At 46.5% G+C, this 18,075-nt stretch overlaps 1 protein-coding gene across 2 annotated transcripts in view; it reads left to right on the top strand.

The window, feature by feature from the left end:
* Positions 1 to 1,975: 1,975 nt before the first annotated feature.
* Positions 1,976 to 18,075, top strand: part of KCNMB4 (potassium calcium-activated channel subfamily M regulatory beta subunit 4) — a 71,560-nt gene continuing 55,460 nt past the window's right edge. For both annotated transcript variants that reach the window (XM_062202073.1, XM_062202074.1), the window contains exon 1: positions 1,976 to 2,325. In XM_062202073.1, the coding sequence (XP_062058057.1) occupies positions 1,990 to 2,325 (336 nt within the window). In that variant the 5' untranslated portion in view covers positions 1,976 to 1,989. The remainder of the gene's footprint in view (positions 2,326 to 18,075) is intronic.

Below are 18,075 nucleotides of genomic sequence, written 5' to 3'. Positions count from 1 at the left end.
TCAGCTACTGAAATTACGCACTGTGGTCTCGCACCAACAGAAAAGGCTGGGAATGATGGAGTCACTGGGTAAAAACGGGACGCCTCCTCTCGGAGAACTTGAAAGGTAGCAAAGTACAAAGCGTCTTCCTCAGTTCGACGTTTTCCTAACCCAGTCATCTTCTTGAAAAAAAAAACAAAAAAAAAAAAAAAAAGAAAGAAAGAAAGAAAGAAAACAAAAAAACAGGGTCTCCCAGCAACTCAAGTTGATGTGTCCACTGCTTGGAAATCCGCATTGCCTCTCACATGAAAACAGAAAGGAACGATACTTGAACAGAACCGCAGGCGAAAGGTACGCGATACCAGTTAAGCAACATCTGAACCCGGGACAGAGAAGACAAGAGCCCCACGTCTTCATCAGGAGCACAATTTAGTTTTTGCTCATCTGGGACTTGCAAAACACAACAAAAAGATACACTTATGTATGCTTTGCCACGAAGTGAGCATCTTGATGATAATTTCAAGATGTAGTAGTAGTAGTCAAGTTTGATAGAAGTACGGTTTGAGAAAAGGCAATGTTGGATCAAAAACAAGGACTTGAGCCTGACGGTGCACCGGCGGGGTGGGGGTGCAGGGAGCCGCGGGAAGAGCTGGGAGAGGACAGAGCCCGGAGGAGCGGTACCTGGCCCAGGCGGGTGTGCGCAGCGATCCTGGGAAGCTCAGGAGGAGCCGCGGGCCACTGCAGGGCCAGGGCGGCGAGGCTCCCGATCGGGGAAACCGCCGAGGGGGTCTGTCCTCCGGAGCTGCCAGGGGGCGGTGCTGATCGGGGCAGCGGCGTCTCTTAGCCTGCCAGCCTCACGCCCCGTTTCCTTCGGACCCTCTTCAGCCAGCCCCAGCCAGGGGGACCCGGCTGCCGCGAGGTTCGGTCGAGGCCCCGGAAGCAAGTTTCGCAGGTCTCGCCGGCGCCACGCGCGATGCCTCCACAGCGGACTCCACCTGCCTGCGTCTGTGCCGGTCCGATCTCGCCGCCCGCGCCGGGGATGCGGGCCTGCGCCGAGTGCCAGGACCGAGCGGTGCCCGCGCTCGCGGGGACCCGGGGGGCGGCAGCGTGGGCGCCGCCAGCCCCCTGCCCTCCCTAGCCAGGACCTCCGCTCGCCCGGGGGCTTCCACGTCTGTGCGCTCGGCCCGGCCACCCCTGCCCGCTTCCCCCGGCGCCAGCTGCCAGCCGACCGGCCAATCCGCGTGTGCAGTTCAAGATTCCCGCCGCTCCACGGCTCGTCCCCCTTCCCCTCTGTTTTCCCATTTTTTTTCTTTTTTAACTTTCACCCCGGTTAAGCTGTTTTGATCCTAAATCCTCAACTCGGACATCTCTCCGGCGGGATTCAGCGCGGCCTCGGAACACCCGCCGCCGCCGTCCCTGGTGCGCGCTCGCCCCCTCGCCCGCCGGGGACGCACCGGGGCGGGGCGGGGCGGGGCCCGAGGGCTCCGGGCGGCGGCGGCGGCGGAGGGGCGGAGCAGCCTCCCGCACCGGGGGGAGCCCCGGGGCTCGCCCCTGCCCAGCCGCTCGGACCGTGGCGGCCGCTGCCCGGCGGGTGCGCGCAGCAGCGGCCAGCGGGCCATGGAGACCGGGAGACGCTCGGCGGGAGGAGGCGGGGTGGGGGAGGCGGGGAGAGCGCGGGCGTGGAGGCTGGCAGGGGGCGCTGGAGGCCGGAGCGGTCCGTGCGCTCCCCGCGCCCGAGGGTGCAGGCGGCTCTGAAGCGGCGGCTGCTCCGCCGGGCCGGCGCGGCGGCTGGGGGCGTGCGGGGTGGTGGGGGGTGGGGGCTGCCGCCGCCGCCGCCGGGGGCGTCGCCGGGCTCGGCCCCTTTGTTCTCGCGCGCTCCCCCTCGCCGCCCACTCCCCTGCTGTCGCGCGGCGGCGGCGGCGGCGGCTCCTCCCGCCCGAGGCAGTCGGGCTGGGCGCCGGGGGCGGGAGGGGGCGGGGGGAGCGCGCCAGCCGCCGAGAGTGGGGGGCGATGGCGAAGCTCCGGGTGGCTTACGAGTACACGGAAGCCGAGGACAAGAGCATCCGGCTCGGCTTGTTTCTCATCATCTCGGGCGTCGTGTCGCTCTTCATCTTCGGCTTCTGCTGGCTCAGTCCCGCGCTGCAGGATCTGCAAGCCACGGCGGCCAACTGCACGGTGCTGTCGGTGCAGCAGATCGGCGAGGTGTTCGAGTGCACGTTCACCTGTGGCGCCGACTGCAGGGGCACCTCGCAGTACCCCTGCGTCCAGGTCTACGTGAACAACTCCGAGTCCAACTCCAGGGCGCTGCTGCACAGCGACGAGCACCAGCTCCTGACCAACCCCAAGGTAAGGACGCCCCGCGCGAGCGACGCCTGCCGCCTGCGGGGCTCCGGAGGGTGGGTGGCGGCCTCGGCGTTGGAGCGCCCGCGCGGGGTGGGAGGAGACCGCGCGTCACACCGCAGGCTGACCTCAAACCCGGAGCCTCTGGCAGGGGACCCTCCTGCAGGTGCGTTCGTGCTCCGCGGCGCGCCCTGCGCACCTGTCTTGCCCGCTCCGGGATTTTGAGGCCTCGCGCCCAAAGCGGGTCCGGCGTCCACGCCACGGGCTTAGGAGACAGGCGGGGAGCCGAGAAAGTTAACTTTTCCCTCCGTCGACGGCCAGTGGGTTAGCGGGGACGCGCCGCCGCCGGGCGCCCTGGCCGTTCCTGGGCAGTGACCTCCTGCGAGGGTCGCGGGCGTCGGTCCACCCCCCTGGGAAGTTGTTAGCGGATAACTTGCTTTGTTCCACTCTGCGGACAGTCTTAAGCGGGGGTCCATTCGGGGGTGGACAGACGACCTGGGATCAAAGGCGGAATTCTGCGTAGGTGCACTCCGGGGGCTACACGCAGCCCCTAACGGGCCTGAAATCGACTCTCAGACGGGTTCATAGAGAGACCCTCGTGTGCGGGGCATTTACTGGCAGCGCTCTGGAGAATCGGGAAACACTGAAAATAGAACACCTGCGGTGACATTGCCCAATAGCCCTTCCCTGACAAGTTGCCGTCTCCCGAGCGAGAACAGAAGAGAAAGAAATGAGACCTGGTTCGGACTCGCGGCGTGGAGAGCAGAGAGGGAGACTCAGAAAGCTGTTCCCAGTGGAGAAGAATGTGAAAAGCCGCTTATCAAAAGCAGCGTCCTCAGCCTGTGAACTAATTGAGCTTTGTAGTGCACCTGCTTCTGCAAAGGTTTCCTTTCGTCTTCCTGCTCGCTTCCTGCTGTCTGTGTTGAGTATCAAAGTCCGGGGGTGCTCTTTGTAAAAGTTGCCGACCGCTTTCCTCTTTGTGAGTGCTGTGCTCGAGGGAAACAGCCCCAAGGGGGATGAATCCTGTGTTTGCAGGAAAACTTTCTACTGAATGTCAATATTTGTATTAATCCAAAGGACTTAGCCGAAAGGAAAAAACTTCTGTAATATTATTATTATTATTAAAAATAAGCTTTCTGTAGTTCTGCAGCAAAACTCGTGGGCTTGTCTCCTCAATAGCGAATTCTTGAAATTGGAAAATCAAAAACTTTTTAAAAATATGACACATCTTGGTAAAAAATGCTCTTGCTAACAACTGAGTATTCATTCACCCTAGAAATGTAGGTAATGCTCGTAGACTAGCAGGGAGTAGAGGAGTAAGACTTTAGAGTGCAGACGTTAGAGTGTGATGTTCAGCGGGGTCTGCAAGCTGGTCTGCCTCACGCTCGGGAATTTCAAAAGCAATCTCAGGGTGTTCGAGACATTGCATTTCCGGGGTGAGATGAGTAATAGCAAAGAAAAGTCCCCCGAGGTAGGAGGTAGTCATGAGGTAGACATTCTACGATAGTTCTTCATTGAGGAGTTATGATAGTTGGGGAAGTATTGTTGATTATTTCAAGACAGTGGCTCAGGCACTCGTCAGTTGAATATTAATATGCAGATAAATGGCTAATATCTAACCAAGACCTTGACAGAGTAGAATTTCCCACCAGAAGACGGCGGCATGATTTCCAGACCGTTTTGCAGGATCTGGCAGAAGTCGGGAATTAGAATTACTACAACATTGATCTTTAAATCCCTTCTAAGTGGTCACTGTGCACTATGTAATACTAAGATATTCTCCCCTGCCTGCCCTCACCACCAGCGCACCCCAGGATAATGTTTGTCTTCCCAGTGCCAGTCCACATCTTGGCTAACAGCTGTTAGAAGAAGTACCTGAATAAAAAAACACCCGATAGAATATTCAAGCCTGGACAGAAGTGGAGAAAGATGTATTTAGGAGCCATAAAGTGATGGACAGCATCCCAGGCAACCACGGTCTCCTCTGCCAAACCTGTGTGCGTCTCTCTCCAGATGATGATTATGTTTCCTGCTTTGACTGATTAAATGCTCATTTGGAAATTCTCTTAAGCAATATGGTGATGGAAAAATTGGATGTAACCAAAATATTGTGCCAGAGTCAAGTGCATAGGCAGTGCTCTTGCCGTTAGACAATGCCCATATCCCAGTCCTGTTGCATTTTTGCTGCCTGCGTGTTTTTTGGTTTTGTTTTTGCTTTACCTTAAATGTTTATTGGTAGCATGGACTTCTCACCCATTGTCTTGAATCCCAAGCACCTTCAACCCTCTCTTCTTCATGACCTACCAGAACAAGCAACCATTTAGAAAATCACTATTTAGAAGAACAGAACAAGGACTTTTCCCTCTCCTCTGAGTTTGCTGCATTAATCACAGTAGAAAGCGTGGAAGGGGAAAGAATATTACACATATACCTTCTTAGGCCATAGAGTGCTAAAGAAGACACTGTGAATACGTTTCATCTTTGACTAATAACTTCTCAAAAAACTCTTTTACTCCTGTTCGATTTACGTGATTGTGTGTTGACAGTAACCACTGTATCTGCTCCTAGTTTTCAAGTCAGCTGATTAACCCCAGGGAGATGGCCTGCTCTGGGAACTGGCCATTCCAAAATCTGAATTTGGGGCCGGCTCCCTTTTCGCTCCTACTCCCAGCACCTCTCTTGATGACTCACAGTTGTGCTTGCTAAGACCCCTGCTGCTCAGCTATGGCTGCGCATTAGAGTCACCTGAGAAAGTTTTTGCTTAAACAACTATTTGAAAGGCAGAGAGACAGAGATCTTCTATTTGATGGTTCAATCCCCAAATACCCCCAACAGCCAGGGCTGTGCCAGGGCTGTGCCAGGCCAAAGCCAGGAGCCCAGAACACAGTCCGGGTCTGTTACATGAGTGGAAGGGATCCAAGTCCTTAAGCCATCATCTACTGCCTTACCAGGCAACACAGTAGAAGGAAGCTGGTTTGGAAGTGGAGGCAGGACTCAATCCTAGGCACTCCAAAAAGGGATGTGAGCAGACCAAGCAGTGGCTTAACCTGCTGCACCATGGACCCTCCCCGTCCTGAGAAACTTCCAAAAGGAATTTTTAAAAAAGATTTATTTATTTATCTGAAAAGCAGAGTTGCAGAGAGGCAGAGGCAGAGAGAGAGAGAGAGAGAGGGAGGGAGGTCTTCCATCCAATGGTTCACTCCCTGGATGGCTGCAATGACCAGAGCTGATCCAAAGCCAGGAGAAAGAAGCTTCTTCTGGGTCTCCCACGCAGGTGCAGGGGCCCAAGGACTTGGCCTATCCTCCACTGCTTTCCTAGGCCACAGCAGAAAGCGTGATTGGAAGTGGAGCAGCCGGGATCCGAACTGGCGTCCATATGGAATGACATCACTGCAGACAGTGGCTTTACCCGCTTCGCCACAGTACCGGCCCCGCAAAAGGAATTTTATGCCTGGGCCCAACACCCGGAGATTCTAATCTGGTCTTGGGTGGGACCTGGGCATTGGTATTCTTTCAAAGTTCTCCCAGTGATTCTAAAGTGTAGAGTTGAAAATCACTGTCTTAGAAAATGTACTCATCTACTACCCAAGAGGAGCAACATCTGAACCAAAAAAGTTTCACTATGATTAATATTTATGTTTTCAAGTTAAAAGATGTTATAGGTATATATGTGTGTGCTTCAAGAAATTTCTGAAAAGTAGAATTAAAAGATACTTATTTTGGTACCAAAAAATTTGAAGTTCTGCAGATGAGGGGCTGGCATTGTGGCACAACTTGTTAAGCTGGTTAAACTGTTGTTGGAGTTGTGGTTGCTCCACTTCCAATCCAGTTGCCTGCTAATGTGCCTGGAAAGCAGCGGAAGATGGCCCATGTGCTAGGGCCCCTGCCACCCACATGGGAGACCTGGATGGATTTCCAGGCTCATGGCTTTGTCCTGGCGCAGCCTCAGCCATTGCAGCCATTTGGGGAGTAAACCATTAGATGGGAGATGTCTCTCTGTCTCGTCCTCTCTCTCTGTAACTCTGCCCTTCAAATAAATAAATAAATAAATAAATAAACAAATGCATCTTGTTACAGAGATATGCATCATGAAAAAACTATGCATGTATTTCAACTTTTTTTTTGTACCAAAATAAATATCTTTTAATTTCACTTTCCATAGACTTGTTGAAATTCCCTTATAGGGAGTTCGTGTCAAAAGAGAGCTAAGGGAAATTCTGAAGGAAAAAGAAGAGAATTGTTTGAAGTTAGTGTGGAAAACCTGGGTGGTTTAAATGAAATGAACTCAAAGACTTTCAGACTTGTGCCTTTGCATCCCTCTGTATATTGGATAGCAAAGAGGAGATGAATTTTTAGAACCACCCTCTTGTACGTGGGTCAAGAGAGAGTGAGTGATTAGGGAATAATATGTTTTATTTTTGTTTGTAGTTTCCTTCCTCTGATAATAAAAACTTAGCAGCAAAGGATAGAAGTCTGTTTCTAAGAAACCAGTATTCTAAAAATGAGAGGAATGCATGGAAGAGAAGAGAAACTTAGGTGGGACCGGAAAGGGCTGTAGGCCTTAAGTCTGTCCCCTGAACCTGGATGTCCCTCGTGGCTCGCAGGCGGCTTCTTGGTATCCGTCACATCCCACTGGGGTACCCTATCCCAGTAGACAGTGTGGCCTGCTGGGGATAATTTCTGAACTTCTTCTCTGAAATAAATATTCAAGCTGATATACTTCACGCTCTACGGAGGACCATCCTATCAGATCTGCAGCATCAAAGGCTAAAGTGAATTGGGACCACTCCTCTAACTTCTTGCTTTCTTCTCCATGAAAAAAGTGGCTTTCCTAGGTTACTTTTCTTGTGATGTTGTAAAATAATATTTAATATGTCCATAAAATTCAGTGGAGCAAGTGCTTTCTTAGCATCTATTGTAACCACAGACTTCGGCAGGGAAAGGAGCACAAAGTAGAGTTGGTTTATTTAACAGAAGCAAGGAGTCTTCCAATAATTCATGGAAATGTGTGCTATGAAGAAATTATGCTTGAATTCCGTGGTTTTGCCCCCATACCGTATTGGACTTCCTGGGGTCAAGTCCTAGTTCCGCTTCTGATTCTAGCTCCCTGCTAATGTGTACCCTGGGAGGCAGCGGTGATGGTTCAAGTACTTCGGTCCTGCAACCCCCATGAGAGACCTCAGTTGAGTTCCCGGTTCCTAACTTTGGCCTGGACAATCCCTGGATGTTGCAGGCATTTGGGGAATGAATTAGTAAATGAGAGATCTCCTGTCTGGCTGGCTGATGATCTCTCTGCCTTTCAAACAAATACAAAAAAAATTTATAAATTTGCAGATGGGGCGGCACTTTGACACAGTGGGTTGGGCCGCCGTCTGCAGTGCCAGCATCCCATATGGTCCCCAGTTCGAGTCCTGGCTGCTCCACTTCTGATCCAGCTCCCTGCTAATATACCTGGGAAGGCAGCGGAGGATGGCTCAAGTGCTTGGGCCCCTGCACCCACATGGGAGACCCAGATGAAGCTCCTGGCTCCTGGCTTTGACCTGGCCCAACCCTGGCCATTTCCGCCATTTGGGGAGTGAACCAGCAGATGGAAGATCTCTCTCTCTCTCTCTCTCTCTCTCTCTCTCTCTCTCTCGTTTTCTCTCTCTGTACTTCTGACTTTCAAATAAAAAAATTTTAAAAGCTATAATATGTAAATTACACGTGTGGCCACTGAGTTGAAAATGGCTTTTGTGTGTCTGTGCAGAGTGAAAGGTGCCAAGGGAAAGCTGGAGATAGGAAGTCCCACGGGAAAGGTGGTGATGGCTTAGACCAGTGAGTAACATTGGTAAAATCACTGTGGATTGGATGTGAGGATGAGGGAGAAAGGCGGCAAGGACGGTGCCAAAGTTTGGGGCCAGCACAGCTGGGTGCAGGAGACCAAATGGGGAGAACAAGGGGGAGAGGAGGCTGGGAGGGGTGTGGATGCAAATCAAGGGTTTATTTTACATATGTCTAGGGAGGTATGCCTGAAGTCAGCCCCCAAGCCTCTGCCCTCAGAGGGTGAGGAGTTCACCAAGGAGATAAGGACACACAGAACTATCAAGCAAGGCAGCATATCAAGTTCTGTAGGGAGGTACCAACAGTATGGTGTGAGCATCCAAGAGGAAAGCCTCATGTAGAAACATTTTCATCTTCATGATGAACAAAGGAGGAGAGGAAAGAGAAATTATCATGAAAGAGAAAATGCAGGAAGCAAAGCTATGAGCTGTGGTTGGTATGGGGCATGTCAGGGGGCCAGCAAGTAGACTGGTGCATCTGGAACACAGGACACCTAGAGGGAAGTCTTGGAGTTCAAGGCAGAAGAGTAGGTTGGGACCCTCCAGGGGGAAGCCCTTGACAGCTGACATGAGTTGGTGGACATGGGAAGCTTGTGTTACATAGGAAAGGGGAAGTGGGGATGGCACCGAGGCACACTAGGTTAATTCTCCGGCTGCGGCGCCTGGACGCCTGGTTCTAGTCCCAGTTGCTCTTCTTCCAGTCCAACTCTCTGCTGTGGCCCAGGAAAGCAGTGGAGGATGGCCCAAGTGCTTGGGCCCCTGCACCCACATGGGAGACCAGGAGGAGGCGCCTGGCTCCTGGCTTCGGATCAGCATAGCTCTGTCCGTTGTGGCCATTTCGGGGGTGAACCAATGGAAGGAAGACCTTTCTCTCTGTCTCTCCCTCTCACTGTCTGTAACTCTACTTGTCAAATAAATAAATAAATCTTTAAAAATTATTTAAAAATAAATAAATAAAAAGGAAAGGGGAAGTGAGGTTGCTAATGGAGCTAATATTGCCAGCCACTTGGTGTTAAAACAGAGATGATCCTGACTTATCCAGGTCAGTTCTGTGTCCTCACAGTGGTCCTTGAATGTGGAAGACAGAGGCAGATGAGGCAGAGTTACGTGATCCGAGAAAGACTCAGCCAGCTGTTGCTAACTTTGAATACAGAAAAAGGCCATGAGTCGAGGAATTCAGGTCACCTCTTTTCCCAACTGGGAAAAAGCAAGAAAATAGAAGGTGGAATTGAGGGCCGAGCTGGGACTCAAACCTAGGCACTCTGAGATGGGTTGCAAGCTTCCCGAGCGGTGCCTTACTGCCAAGCTCAACACTTGCCCCCAGTTTGGGTGTTTTATGATACTATTTGTGTTACAACATCAGTAGGAACTTAGACAAAAGCTAAGGACATTTTTTGAATAGGTGACTAATGTGATTGGCTGTCTAAAGGCTCGATTAGAACACGTTAATACTTCCTCTGTATTACATCTCATTAGAAACAGCCTGATCTTGGGCTGGCACTGTGGCCTAGCAGGAGAGCCGCCACCTGTGGTGCCAGGGTCCCACATGGACATTGGTTTGAGTCCTGGCTGCTGCACTTCTGATTCAGCTCTCTGCTAATGCACCTGGGAAAGCGGTGGAAGCTGGCCCAAGTGCTTGGGGCCCCTGCACCCATGTGGGAGCTCTGGAAAAACCTCCTGGCTCCTGGCTCCTGGCTTCTGGCTCCTGGCTTCAGCTTGGCCCAGCCCAGGCAGTTGCAGCCATCTGGGGAGTGAACCAGCAGATGGAAGACCTCTCTCTGTCTCTCCCTCTCTCTATGTAACTCTGCCTTTCACATAACTAAATAAATCTTTAAAGAAAAAGAAAATCAACCTAATCAGCAGGATGCCAGGTCTGACTGACTGAGATACATCTTATGGTTTAACCTCTGTGGATGTCATTTTTGAGGATCTTGATTCTGTTTGTGAGGTCCCCCAAACTTCTGTATCAGAGAAGCTAATCAGAAACAAAACCGAGAGTTGTGTGTTACAGTGTATTTTAGTTACAATTTAGGAACAAATGCACTTATTTGATCACAAATGTTTCAGAGTTGTAAAGCTTTGATGAGTTGCTGACACACTTTGTTTATTTAAAATGTTTTAGCACTCATTTATGAATGAAGATGTCAAGTGTTATATCTTTGGGTTTACATTTTTTTTCAGTCTTTAGCAGAATTTCGTGTTCCATTGAGTTCCTAGATTAGAAGTACATTTATATTACAGTTACCATAATTACTCATAGTAAAATACCGAGCAGAATGGTTTTTAATATTGCATATGTTTCTGACTGTTCCTCATTCTGTGCTTAGGTATTCTCTAGGACACATAAATCAATGTGTACAAATTTGAGTCATTGTAATGCCATCTACTATTCTTTTATTTTTTGTTTATTTATACTATTTACTTGAGAAATAGAGAGAAAGCCTCTGTCTTCTAGTTCACTCCCCAGATACCCACAATAGCCAGGGATGGGTAAGGCTGAAGCCAGGACCTAGGAGCTCAGACCAGGGCTCCTATGTGAGTGGCAGCGATGTACCTACTCGAACCCTTACCCGTTGTCTCACAGTTCTGCATTAGCAGGAGGCTGGTTTCAGGACTTAAAACCAGGCACTTTGATCTGAGATATGGGTGCCCCAAGCGGGTGTCATAATCACAAGTCCAAACACCTGCCTCTCTCCTTTTCTTTTCTCTTTCCCTTCCCTTCCCTTCCCTTCCCTTCCCTTCCCTTCCCTTCCCTTCCCTTCCCTTCCCTTCCCTTCCCTTTCCTTTCTTTTCTTTTCTTTTCTTTTTTGACAGGCAGAGTAGACAGTGAGAGAGAGAGAGACAGAAAGATCTTCCTATCTGTTGGTTCACCCCCCAAATGGCCACTATGGCCGGCGCGCTGCGGCCAGCGCACCGCACTGATCCAAAGCCAGGAGCCAGGTGCTTCCTCCTAGTCTTCCATGCGGGTGCAGGGCCCAAGCACTTGGGCCATCCTCCACTGCACTCCCGGGCCACAGCAGAGAGCTGGACTGGGCCCCTTTTCTTTTAAGATAACCATGACGTTTATTAAATTATTTTATTATGTGGAGTTTTTTTGTATTCATAGTTAAACTATTTCAGAAAAGTCCATTTTATGATTTGCTTCCTTGAGCAGCAGGATCCAGCAGATTAGGTTCCTGAAGGTCTGTGGACACTGAGGCACATGCAGAGAAATACTTAAAATTACTTGTGTGTTCATCTAATTGATGCAGGCTTTGAAACCTTATCCAATCTCTGGTTTACTAGTTCTAACCTAACTATAGGATAGCAGCATTTATTAATATTGTATCTCACTGGAGAAAATTAGATCCCAGAAAGTAGAAATTTAATCCATTGTTACTTTAAATATATTTACAAAATTGTCTTTATCAGAACATTATTTTAAAATAGATCTAAAGAAACAATAGAAAATACAGTAATACTGTTTAATAAGAGCTTTATTTTCAATTCTGGTTTTAATTACCTTTTTTTATTGGATAAAAATACCAATAAAATTCCTCAAATCTGTTTCTATTCTGGGATCCTTTGTTTCTATCAATGAGGCTATGATTCTCTGGTATTAATACATTTTTTGATTTTCACTGTCACTATCTTAGGTTCACTGTCTTTTGCTTTGATCATTGCAGTGCTTCTTCACTGATCTCCTTCTGCTAGTCTATTTCTTCCTCTAAACCAGTGTGATTATTAAAGTGCTGTCAGACTGGCAGCATCAGCATCATGTGTGAACTAATTAGACCTGCACATATGCAGGTCCCTTCCTAGAGCCACCTAATCACAAACTCCACCTGAGGTTCTGATTTAGTGGTTCTGTGTTGGTGTTCAAGAATTCATACAGAGGGGCCGGCACTGTGGCATAGAGGGTTAAGCCACTGCCTGCAGCGCTGGCATCCCATGTGGGCACCAGTTCAATTCCCAGCTGCTCCACTTCCAGTCCAGCTCTCTGCTAATGCACCTGGGAAAGCAGCAGAAGATGGCCCAATCCTGCTTGGGTGACCCAGAAGCTCCTTGCTACTGGTTTCATCCTGGCCCAGCTCTGGCCATTGCACCATTTGGAGAAAATGAAATAATATTTTAAAAAAGTCTAAAGAAGACAGTGAAAGAGAAAATGGAGTGTAGACTAGGAAGATGTAACAAAACAAGAGGTAATGTTAGATTTTAAACCTAAATATATCAGTAATTCTATGAAATGTAAATGGACTAACTCTCCCAATTCAAAGAGAGATTGTCAGGATGGAAATATCAAATCCAAATTACACTGTTTTCAAAAGTACCACATGAAATATGAGGGCACAGAGAAAGGGAAATGGAGAGACAGAGAGAGAGGGAAAAAGATCTTCCATCTTCTGGTTCACTCCTCAAATGGTTGTGACAACTGAGACGGGGCCAAGCAGAAGAAGCCAGGAATTGGAGACTTCATCCAGGTCTTCCACACTGTGGCAGGGGCCCAAGCTCTCCAGCTATGTTCCACTGCTTTCCCCTTGCATTAGCAGGGAACTGGATCATAATTGGAACAGCTTAGACTTGAAGCAGTGGTCACTGGATACCAATGTTGCAGGAGGTGGCCTAACACAGTGTGCCATGGCATTGATTTTTTACAAGGATTGTCAAGAGCATTTCAACAGAGAAAGAATAGTCTTTGACCAGTGTTGCCAGAACAACTGGATATCCACATGCAAAAGACTGAAGTTGGACCTCAAACTGCATACAAAAATTAACTAGATGGATGAGAGACTAAAATGTAAGTGGTAAAGCTATAAAGCACTTTGTGTAAATTTTCATGACTTGGGTTAAGCACAGGTTCTTAAATATGACATAAAAAATAACAAAAGAAGCCAAAGAAAAATAAGTAAGGTTGGTCAAAATTAAAAGCATTTGTGCTTCCAAAGGACATCATCAAAAAAGTAAAAGGACAACTATAAAGTGAGAGAAAATGTTTGCAAATCATACATCTATAAGGGTATGGGATACTCAACAAGACAAGTAACCCTGTTAAAAAATTGGCAAAGTATGTGAATAAATAGTTTTCTAGAGAAGTTATATAAATGGCCAATAAGCACATAAATATATATTTAACATCATTAATCATGAGGGGAAAATCAGACCAACACCCACTGGAATGGCTACTTAAGAAGATGATAACAGTTGTTGAGAGTGAATAAATTGGAATCCTTATATATTGCTGTTAAAAATAGTTTGACACTTCCTCGAAAAGTTAAATACAGAATTACCTGTGTAGGATCGAGCAACTCCAGTCCTAGATATATACCCAAGAAAAAGGAAACCGCGTGACCACACAGAAACTCAAACACAACTCTTCATAGCCACACCATTTATAATTCCTAAAAAGTGGAAACAGCTTGTATGTCCGACAACCGATGAGTGGATAAATGGAATGTGCTCTGGGTGTACAATGGAAAATACTCAGCTATCAAAAGTCATATGTTAATACATGCTGAAACGTGGATGAACTTTATTTATTTATTTGACAGATGGAGTTAGATAGTGAGAGAGAGAGAGACAGAGAGAAAGGTCTTCCTTCCGTTGGTTCACTCCACAAATGGCCGCTACGGCTGGAGCTACACCGATCTGAAGCTAGGTGCTTCCTCCTGGTGTCCTATGGAGGTGCAGGGTTCCAAGCACTTGGGCCATGCTCCACTGCCCTCCCGGGCCACAGCAGAGAGCTGGACTGGAAGAGGAGCAACCGGGACTAGAACCCGGCGCCCATATGGGATACCAGCGCCACAGGCGGAGGATTAACCAAGTGAGCCACGGCGCCGGCCCCTGAAGCGTGGATGAACTCTGTAAGAAGCCTGCCACAAAAGGCTGCATATATGATTGAGTTATGTGGAATATCCAGCACAGGGGACTCTGTGGGGGCTGAAAGTGGATATGTGGTTTCTTAGAGCTGGAGGACACAGGATGAGTGGTAATGCTAGCTGAAGGGGGGAAGGCGTCTTTTTGGTGTGATGAAAATGTTTTAAAATTCATTGCAGTAATGGTTGCATAACTCTACGAATCAAAAAACCATTAAGTAGTACACTTTAAGTGGGTAAATTTAAATGGATAAATTGAATAGTATGGGGACTATATTTACATACAGCTGTTACTAAAAAAAAAAAAATGAGAGATTTGCTTTGCAAATTTTAGCATTCCAGAGAACTTGTGAAAAGATCTCACTGAGTCAGGCTCCTGGAACAGCAGTGAAGCTGCTTGTTGGAATGCTGACGTCCCGTATCAGACTGCCTGGGTGTGAGTCCTGGCTCTGCTTCCAGTTCCAACTCCTGCTAGGGCACCGGTGGGAGGCAGCCAGTGATGGCTCGGAGTTCTTAGATCCACACCGCCTGTGTGGGAGCACTGGATTAGGTTTCCAGGCCCAGCTGTTGTGGCCATTTGGGGAGTGAACCAGTAGATGAGAGCTCTCTCAGTCTCTCTGCTTTCCAAATAAAATGCAAATAAATAATAAATGTTATACATTTAAATAAAAAGATGATGTTAGAACTGGAGTATTATTTGGAGAAAGCATTTTGAATGATTTTACCATTTGGAAAATGTTAGGAATATTCAGAAAATATTAGAAACATTCAGAAAGTATTTAGAAAAATAGTTAAAATAAAGTATATATTTAATAAAAATTAAAACTAGTTTTATAACATTTTGAAGGAATGAAAATAAATTATGGAAGTACTAAATAAAATATAGGTAAATATATAATTTTGTGGCATGGGCAAGGACATACATGCCATGGACAGATATTTTAAACACCCTGCTTTACTTAATGACATACTAAGGGAAAACCTACACATATCTTTTAAAAGACATTAAAATTGAAACAAAATGGCAAATTTGGGAGAATATCAGCTTCATGGTAGGGAAATAGTTCAAAAGTTTGTCTTTTCAATAGGAAACAAGGCCAGAAAATGAAGAGTTACAAATAACCAGATACATGAACCATATGTATACACTCACTAGCACCCAGAGAACTATTCACATAGGCATCACTGTGAGGTGACGGATATGTTGAGTGGCTTGTGAGCATTTCACAGCTTGCAAGTCTGTGGAAACATCACGTTGGGTACCTTGCATGCTTACAGATACTGTTTCCATTTGCCCTGCATGCCTCAGTAGAGCTGGAGGGGGAAGCATCAGTACAGTGTTGAGATCCCTGTCCTGCCTGTTAAGTCGGCAGATAGTACATTGGGAAGAATATGAGGTCCTGTGCACTGCGAGTGGCAGTGTCTTGCCAGGGAGCAATTGGAAATGTCTGTCACACTCCTGAAGCATACATGTGTGGGTTTTCATGGCGGGGGGCACAACAGAGTTCCACAAACAGGTGCCAAAAACAATGGAAGTTTGTTGTTCACAGGTCTGGAGGCTGAAAGTCAGAAATTAGGATGTCATGAGTTCATCTGAGTCTGGTGTGCACCCCCTTCACCCAGGAATGCTCCTTCTGGCAGCACATCCTCAGGGGAAAAAGTAGGGAATTGTTGAAAAATGTAGCTGAAAATATTTTCCGTGAAGCATTGTATAAAATTACAATAGCTGAGACCATCTATGTGTCTAATAATAGGGCATAATTATTAGTGTCTGCTGTAAATGTATATTATAAATATATCTATTATTAAATACATATTTATGTGATGCAACACTATGCTTTAAATTCACTACAGAAATTTTTGCCATATAAGGATGCTTGTGGTATGTTACTGACAAAAAAGTAGGTTATAAAACAGTGTGATTCTGTATTTGAATAGAATAAAATATGTGTTTTGGGTTATATATGTCTGTTACACATACATGCGTGCACACAAACTACTAATTTTCTCTTTTTTTGGTAACTGTTTCCATTATATGTGGCTTTAATTCCATCTATTTTAATTCCAAATATACATTATTCCTTGCTAAATAACAGTAATATACTTTCAGTTGAAAAATACAAGAGGCTATGAGATTTGACTTTGTCCACATAAATTTGGAATATTTATAATACCAAAGACTATATACAAAGATCAAAGACGAATGACAGGGGCTGGTGTTGTGCCAGCTGCGATGCTGGCATCCCACATGGGCTCTGGATCGAGTCTCAGCTGCTCCGCTTCCCATCTAGCTCCCTGCTAATGCACCTAGAAAAGCAGCAGAAGATGCTACAAGTGCTTGGGCCCCTGCTACCCACATGGGAGACCTGAAAGAAACTCTTGACTCCTGGCTTTGGCCTGGCCCAGCCCTGGTCACTGCAGCCATTTTGGGGGTGAACCAGCAGATGGAAGATCTGTCTCTGTTTCTCTGTTCCTCCTCTCTCCCTGTTTCTTCTCCTCTCTCTGTAACTCTTTCAAATAAATAAATAAATCTTTTTTTTTTAAATGATGACAGATGGAAAAACATACTTTAATTTTATCTTTGAACACCTGTAGCTTCTAAAGATAGGGTTTTTTTTTTAAGTGAGAGAAAACCCAAAAAATTTACTTGAAAATAAATGCTCTGTGAAACACATAGAAAAAGACTGATTATATATGCATCATAAGGGAAACATGTAATATGTAAATGCATATTATGAAAAGCTGCATGGATTCCAATTTTTTTTTCCTTCAGACAGCCAACTTTGACGACTTCTCATCCTCCTCCTTTTCTTCTCTTTGAGAGACAGAGAAGCAAGCTATCATCTGCTATTTATCCCCAAATTCCAAATACCGACAACAGCCAGAGCTGAGCTAGTAGCCAGGAGCATAGTCCAGATCTCCCATGTAAGTGACAGGAACCCAATTTACTTGAGTCATCACCTATGCTTCCCAGGATCTGCATTGACACAAAGGTCGAGTCAGGAGCTGGAGCTGGGAATCAAACCCAGGAACCCGATCTGGGCTGCGGGTGTCTTAACTACTGGGCTAAATGCTCACGCCCTAAACTTACCTTTTAATTTCATTCCCCATGAGCTTTTCAAAGCATACCTGTGTGTGTGTGTGTGTGTGTGCTGTTCCAAGCAAGTATTATTGATGACTACTTGTGGAATAAATCAGTCTTGATATTGGCATTTGTAGTTGCTGTTGTGTCAAGCAAGGAGAATTTCACAGATTAAAAGGTTAGAGACTTTGTCACAGTTTTCTTGTAATACTGATGCAACAGCATAATTTCTGGTCTCCTGGTGTCTACACTTTCTCCATTTCTTGGTCTTCATGGCTGGTGGAGCTACCTTCTCCATCTGTTGAGTTTCCTTTCATCCAGCATTATCTCACATGCCCATGTGATGTGCAGAATGCATTAATGTCAAACACCTAGCCCTTCTGTGTTTTTCAACTGATAATTTTTTAATTTTGCAGAGCAGCTGGGTGGAAAATTAACAGCACAAATTTATGGCATGAAAATTTGCTGGGCTTCAGAATTCCCAGTGTGGATAAGCTGAGCATCTTCAAGGAGTCCAGAGTTGTCTTTGTTTTCAGAGAGATAAATTCAAGTTTGAAAACTTACCAAGTTTTGTTATCAAAGAAATGCTCTTCAAAACATCAAATCACAAACAAGAGTGTGGTGACAACAAAATATTAAAATAAAAAAGTCAAAGTAATTTCAAGTGACTGCTTCAATCAAGTGCATGCCAATGAATTTGAAAGCATGGGATGAGATGGTGATGCCCTAGGATAATATAAGCTAGTAAAAATAGAACAATGTAGTAGAGATTTCTAAGAAACAGACAAGTGCTTTAGAGGAAAGGGAGAAAGCTCTCAATTTTCTGTAACTGTAAGTATTTCCAGGTCAATTCTATGAAAACAGATAACTTTAATCATTTCTTAAACTGTGCCAGAGAACACAGAAATAAGGAAAACTTCCAAATGCTTCTTAAAATTTTAGGATTTCATTGAAACAGAAACCTATGAAAATGTACACACAGATGAAAATTATAGGATAACTA

The sequence above is a fragment of the Lepus europaeus genome, chromosome 10 (assembly GCF_033115175.1).
Source record: "Lepus europaeus isolate LE1 chromosome 10, mLepTim1.pri, whole genome shotgun sequence".
In the NCBI taxonomy this organism is placed as follows: domain Eukaryota; kingdom Metazoa; phylum Chordata; class Mammalia; order Lagomorpha; family Leporidae; genus Lepus; species Lepus europaeus.
This window is presented reverse-complemented; position numbering and strand designations above follow the sequence as displayed.